General features: G+C 35.4%; 1 protein-coding gene across 1 annotated transcript in view; it reads right to left on the bottom strand.

The window, feature by feature from the left end:
- Positions 1-684: 684 nt before the first annotated feature.
- The window catches only part of LOC107714348 (ras-related protein Ral-B-like), a 16,027-nt gene continuing 9,296 nt past the window's right edge, over positions 685-7,415 (bottom strand). Inside the window, exons 2-5 of the mRNA XM_016520173.1 lie at positions 2,846-3,015; positions 2,493-2,701; positions 2,183-2,360; positions 685-1,477 (exon numbers count right to left, since the gene is read on the bottom strand). Of these exons, the coding sequence (XP_016375659.1) occupies positions 1,355-1,477; positions 2,183-2,360; positions 2,493-2,701; positions 2,846-2,959 (624 nt within the window). The 5' untranslated portion in view covers positions 2,960-3,015 and the 3' untranslated portion in view covers positions 685-1,354. The remainder of the gene's footprint in view (positions 1,478-2,182; positions 2,361-2,492; positions 2,702-2,845; positions 3,016-7,415) is intronic.

Below are 7,415 nucleotides of genomic sequence, written 5' to 3'. Positions count from 1 at the left end.
AAAGTTAATAATAATAATAATAATAATAATTAAATACTACTGTTATTGTTAATAATAATAATAATAATAATAATAATAAAACAACAAAGATAAAAAATAACTATTATTAAAATTACAAAATTACAAGTAAATAAAAGTTACAATAGGAGTACCGCAGTCTATTACCCTAAGAAGAAAAAAAATGCGGTTATTAACTTAATATGGGGTATGGCAAATTCTGATGACCTTTCCTTTTTACTTCATAAGGATTTTTTTTTAAAACATTTTCTAGAAATTGCTAGGAGGATTTCCATGTTAGGTTCCAATTGTTCAAATTCATTCAATCCTAGAAGTGAAAAACAAGTGATACAAAGGAGAAAAACAAAAGTTTATTTGGCAACATAGTTTGAAGTTTGTCTTCTAAAAGCCAGTGGAAAACCACAATACAAATTGTAGTCTAGGTTAGGTGATATTCGTATAAAAGTGCAGTTTTAAATTACTGGTGAAACCGCAGCTCCAAGGTCAGAGTGCTAAACAAACACTAAATAAAACGTGTCTTATGTGGAGTCTGAAAATGCAGCAAGGCTGTTTTAGTTATGGTGCTTGTTGGCGCATTTTCACACAGAATACATTCTTCTCATAAGACAGTGGTGGAAATGTAACAAGTCCTACAAAAATATTTCAATAAAACACGAAAACAAAGGCAGATCAAATTCACAGAGATTAGTAACTTGAGGTTAGGCATGAGGACTTCCTGAAAAGACATATTAATGAACCACCAGGTGGCACTATTAACCCATGCTTCGGCACTCCATCCTCAATACCATATGTGCTTTTCAATGGCGTCATTCATAGACAGTTTTCTAAGTCTAAAACCACAGTACTACTTGATCTACAAAAACATTTCTTGATTTCTATGCATTGATGGTGTCAACAGATGTTGAAATAAAATGGTTAGATTTTAAAAAACCTAACACAAAAATACTCAAAAGGTGTGCAATAAAAAATAAAGAGATAACTTTGCCTACTAAAGTGGATTTCTACTTAAAACTGTCAGGGAAAGATAAATTACAGAGCAAAAAAGTTAGTGTTGGGCACATGTTGGCCAACTACATTTAACGAAGTCCTAAAGTGCCACAGTCATCAACCAGTAGCCATATAGTGGTCATCGTCCATTAAAAAGTATGCATACCATTCAATCTTAGTCTAGTTATTTGAAATGAACTATGGGAATGAAAGATTGTGATAAAGGCTTACCTTGCCCAGTACAAAACCTTACTAATCAAGTTATGATTTTAATAAAGAAAAAGGGGCTCTGATGGAGTTTCCCCATAGAGTTGCAAGTAGATTTGGTGGGGAAAAGTCCAAGTGTAGTTCAAAGTAAACAGCATCGCTCTTTGAAGCTCTTCTTATTCTTCTTATTTTTTCCCTTCCCGTTTTTGTCCTTATTTTCTGACATCTTTTTAGCACGGACTTCCCTCATTAGATCAAAAAATACCTTTGGAAAAACAAATGGTTCATTATTGCTCAGTATGACAAGGTTATTAAAAGTAGTGAATAAAAACCAAAATGAGCAGTGTATATATACTGTATATATAACTAAGTAGAATTAAAGATAAACAAACTATTCTATTATTTTTGTTATTTCCCTTCCCAGCTCAAATCTCTCTTAACAGATAAAAAAATGTATTGTTGTTAAAAAATTAATACCAGCAGCAAAAAATGTTTGTTAACAAAAAACGAGAGAGCAACTGAACAAAACAGGAATCCGCAACTATACTGTGATATAAAAACAAACGTCAACCATGTAGACATGTAAAATTAAAGGAGTAAAAAACTTAAATGCACATTTTGCTCTAAGCTTGCTGAACAGCTGCTCTACTCCTGTAATTCTGTGGCACTAGAATACATATTGATCAAATACTTCCATCAGAAACTGCATTACACAGAAAATATTCCAAAACTGGATTCTGCTACATTTAATAAACTGTAACCATCATCATGCAGTCGTCAAGGCATCCATCATTCCACAATACAGACGAGATGCATTTTATAAAAGCAAGTATGGTTATGTGCGGCAATGGAACAATTTGTGGTACGATGAATAAGAATTGAGCCTTGGATAGAGAGATGGAGAGAGAGAGAGAGAGAGAGAGAGAGATAGAGAGAGAGATAGATAGATAGAGGCAGGCACAAATATTACCTTGTCCACATTGGCTCGTGTCTTGGCAGAAGTCTCTACATACTGCACACCACACTCTTCTGCTTTTCCCCTGGCCTCGTCCACTGAAACCTGCCTCCGATCCTCAAGGTCCGACTTATTTCCAACCAAAAGTAGAGGAATCTTATCCTCCTCAGCTTTAACCCGCAGGATCTGCTCCCTGTAAACACACGGATACATTTAATGCTGAGTGATCCAATTTTCCGACTATACTAGGTCACAATGGGAGATTCCATTTTCTTATTGTACTAGCTTATGATTCAAGTAGCTAGAATGGTGCAATACCACTGACCTGAATTCTGCTGTGGCCGTGAAGGACTCGTGCTCTGTTATGGAGAACACCAAAAGGAAACCCTCTCCACTACGGAAATAATTGTCTCGGATGGCCGCGTAGTCTTCCTGCCCAGCTGTGTCTAAAATGTCAATCTGCACCTCTTCTCCATCCAACACCACTTTCTTCCTGTAGCTGTCAGCCTTTGTGGGCTCATAATCTTCAACAAACTGAGGGACAGAAAATAGCAATCACTGTTAAATAAACCAAGGCAATGCATCTTGAAGTCTAGCAATACACTTTTTTTTTTTTTGAGACTTGTGGTGTTAGTAAAGCCTCCACCTAAAAAAAACTTTTTTGGTCTGTTGACTTACCTCATCATACATAAACTGAAGGGTAAGAGCAGACTTTCCTACGCCTCCACTGCCCACCATAATGACCTTGTGCAGGGTGAGGGAGCTCTGACCCTTACTCTTATTAGCTGCCATATCTAATTGCCTTCCTCGGGTACACCACAAGACGCCCACAGACAAGCTGGCACCACCTGTGGAGAAACAAAACTATTATGGAGAGGCTGAACCATCAACACAAGCACAGGTGTGCAGCTGAACTTTCATTTGCATCATGGTTCTTAAATCATACAGTAAAATAAATTGTATCATGCTGGATCCAAATATTTAACTTTTTTTTTTTTATCCAAGGCATTTATGAATGAACACTATACATTTTAACAAAGACATTCAATTGTAATGTTAATAATGTTTCTTAATAAATTCACCCTAAATCACTATAAATAGATGAAAATTATGAAGAAAGTTATTGGTATTACCACAAAGAACCTGTTCTATAAAAAATGGTTTATTGCTCAGCACTAATAATCACTGAATCAACAATGAACTGACTTTAACTGATAAACTGACTGTTTGTTATTGTCCTCTTGCATTATCAACACACGTTTTCCTGTTTAACACTGTAAAGCTGCTTTGACACAATCTGGATTTTATAAAGCGCTATATAAATAGAGGTGATTTGACTAATGAGAGGAAACTAATTTTGGTTAGTTACATTTACAAAAAATATATATATATTTTTTTTTTTTTGCCATTTATGAGGGTGATCCATACTACAATAACCTAAAAAGGAAGACCGAAACAATTTCCAAGGATTCTTTAAATACAATACTTGTACTTGGGAAGTACATTGGAGTACAATGTATCATGTAATATATAATGATATACTGTATTGCATCAGTATCACATGGAACTGTACATTTGCATGGGTAGCTTGTTTTTATTAGCATTATTTGCATTCTGTTCTGGGAAAACGCTCATCTATGAAAGTAAAATCTTGTTGGTGGAAAGCCCTGGAATTATTTTTATAAGCAGAACTGGTCCTTTCCCCATTCACAATATCTAAAGCCTAGCACACACACACACACACACACACACACACACACACACACACAATCACTTATGATGAATTATTTGAAGAACTACATACCACAAAAAAGTAATAATCACATCGACAGCTTACTTGTGAACATCGCACTTAAACACCATTTTATAATGATGCAAAATGTGTACTAGTGAAGCTTGCTAATTATGCTGAATTTACATGTTTCAAATAAATATGATTGTATATGATGCATAATGTGTACTAATTAGTGATACTTCCCAATTATTAATTGAGATCTGTAATTCGAGTACCATTTTTATGTAGTGCATTTTCTTTGGAAAACCATAGCGGATTAATGAGGATAATACTTAATTAGGCTTAATTAGGTCTGAAATCCAAACAGCTGGGCTAATTCTGCATCTTGTTATGGATTCATAAGACCATCCATATAGGAATAATGAGAAGACCACTGAAGAATGTTCATACTAGCACTCTTGAGCAGAGGAAAGGAGAACATGACCCACTGCTTCCAGCTATTGTTCCTGGTGGTCCCCCCAAAAAAATGCCTCAATAGGAAACTGGGGCACTGTGCAAGAAGACGCAAGAATCTGCTTACGGAGCTTTATTTAAAGATGTCAATTTAAGATGCTTGGTGTCCCTTAATTATACAGTCATGCTGGGGAAGACAGTATGAAACAAGCCAGGGTATGATAATAGCATGATTTTTTTTTTTTTAAAGAAATCACTCAAAATCTTCTCCATTGCTGCACTTATTTGATCACAAATACAGTAAAAACCGTAATATTGTGAAATATTATTACAATTTAAAATACTTTTTTTTTTTTATAAAATAAATTTATTAAATTTGAATATATAAAATGTAATTTATTCCTTTTCAGCCGTTTTCGGAGTCACATGATCCTTCAGAAATCATTCTAATATGCTGATTTGCTGCTCATGTAACTTTATTATCATTATCGATGTTGAAAACAGTTCTGCCAATTAATATTTTTGTGGAAATTAATTTTTTTCAGGACGTTCAAAGGAATAGTATTTGTTTGAAATATAAATATTTTGAAATAAAAAAAAAAAAATGAGTACATCCTTGCTGAAGTATTAATTTATTTCTTCAAAAAACAAAAAAAAACAATAAATAAAATAAATAAATATTGAACCCAAACTTTTGAATATAAATAACTAATATAACAAATAAATAAAAAAGGTCAGTGGCTTTCATTTGGTTGTAGATAGCAGCACTTTCTAAGAATGTATGGGAAAGTGGCCCAAGTGGTAAAAAATGTAACTGGTAAAATCCAAATGACAAGGCAGTGCAACACAGTGGAATACATGCACAATGTCATCGCTGTTTCAGAAAATGCCGGTTAAACAGGGTTAAACAGAGGTTGGACATAGTAAAATGATGGCAGATATGACCTACATATGCATGCTTCTTAAATACGGCCAGATGGCAACCAGCCTCTAAAATATTAATGACAGCCCTCCTCCTCCCCCGACTGGTGGAATTCATTAGGATTCCCTCAGTACTGTCCACATTCTGCTACACTTGTTCATCACCAAACCCCTGTGAGCAGGGCCTGTGGAGCTGCCGTGCTACTAAAAGCGATGAGCGTTCAGCAGTGTCGCTGGTCAGCCTCTCTACAGCTGAGGGAGAAGCGCAGAGATCAACGATGATTCTATTTCCCATGCAGCACAGATTCTCTCATTTTTAGCTGTTAAATGGATGCCAGGTTAGAAGAGGGACACTGATTTCTTGCACAAGAGAGGGTGATGCCCTCTGCTTGAGTGGAGGGGCAAGCTGAGTCTGACCTACTCGGCCTCACCCTCTCTGATTGCAGGCCTGCTGGAGACAATCATGGCACACGTCAGCAGCTCAGGCAAGGATAAAGAAGAGGCCAGAGCAAAGCAGAGCAGGAGACAGTGATTGGGTCAGGGCCAGGCTAGGGATATGCCGGTATCAAATTCTCATGTTGCGATTAATTGCTCATGCTTTTATCACGGTATACGGTATTATCATGATATTGAAATTTAGTTTTAAAAAAAGTGCTGTCATAATACAGTATAACAGGTTTAATAACTTTTTTCTTATAACAAAAATAACTGAACATTTAAATGCAATAAAGCAATACAGAAAAATATATAAAGTTAAAAGTTTTACACAGATTAAAGTGCAAAAGAACTATAAAGACCAATAGGTATCACTTTACAATAAGACCTCCAGCATACAGCGGTGGTCTTCATTTTGACCAGTTGATGGGAAAAGTATTCTTAAAATGCATTCAACATTCTAAATAATTTGTAATATATAATTATTCACGGTATTTAGAAGTGCCCAGGATAACAATATTGTGCATATTCATTACCGTGATATATCGCATAGGGCCAGCATTAGTTCATATGGCACACTTCATCCACTGATAAAGCATTTGGAGGATAACCAACAAAACTGAATGTACAAGCTAAATTATAACCATCATTAGACTATTGTGAGTTACACAAAAATAATAAAAAATTAAATAAAAATTAGTGTGTAATACCTAGTGCACTAGTAGTTCACACTTGACTGAATAACATAATAGGCATACAGAAATACTAATGATTTTATCTCAGACATTTTTTTCCTTCTGTGTAGTTCCTTTTTTTAGGTTGTATAATCTTTTGTAAAAGGAAGTGATTGTTCTACTTAATTGTGTTTGCCACTTTGATGGTGGTTCCTGTAACGCCAAGATCTTTGGTTAATTTACCAGGTGACACACTTACTGATAAAACACAGCTTTGTTGCATTAAATATTAAACCCATATGAGCTTAAATAAGATTGAAATTAGTGTGTTTGCAAGCTGGCATTTACAAAACTGAGGCAGACCCTGAGGTTTATGTAATTATTAGGACTGTAATATTCATGATCAAAAACACAGCAAAACAATAATATTGAAATATTATCACAATTTAAAATAAAAGTTTCTATGTTATTACATTTTAAAATGTAATTGAATCCTGTGATTAAGCTGAATTTTCAGCAGCCAGTCTTCACTGTCACATGATCTTTCAGAAATCATTCTAATATGGTGATTTGGTGGTCAAGAAACATATTAATAATAAAAAAAAAAGCTGCGCTGCTTAAAGGGTTAGTTCACCCAAAAATTAAAATTTGGCTGCGTTTTACTCACCCCCGATGCATCCTAGGTGTATATGACTTTCTTCTTTCAGACGAATCCAGTCGGAGTTATATTAAAAATTGTCTTTGACCTTTCAAGCTCTATCGTTGCACTCAGCAGGTGTTGCATTGCTTCTGTCCAAAAAACGTGAAAAAAAAGCACACTTCCACAAAAAAAAGTGTCTCACACAGCTCCGGGGGGTGAACAAAGGCCTCCTGTAGCGAATCGATGCGTTTTTGTAAGAAAAATATCCATATTCAAAACGTAATAATCACTTGAATCTAGCTTGCCCCAGCAGTTGTACACAGAAGCAGTTCCGGGAGGATGACGTATGGGGTCAGCGTTGCGCATGCGCCGCTCAGAAGTGACGAACAC

Source organism: Sinocyclocheilus rhinocerous, unplaced genomic scaffold (assembly GCF_001515625.1).
Source record: "Sinocyclocheilus rhinocerous isolate Xijiao unplaced genomic scaffold, SAMN03320098_v1.1 scaffold12, whole genome shotgun sequence".
NCBI classification, from domain to species: domain Eukaryota; kingdom Metazoa; phylum Chordata; class Actinopteri; order Cypriniformes; family Cyprinidae; genus Sinocyclocheilus; species Sinocyclocheilus rhinocerous.
The sequence above is the reverse complement of the archived record's forward strand: the minus strand, read 5'-3'. Positions and strand labels throughout refer to the sequence as shown.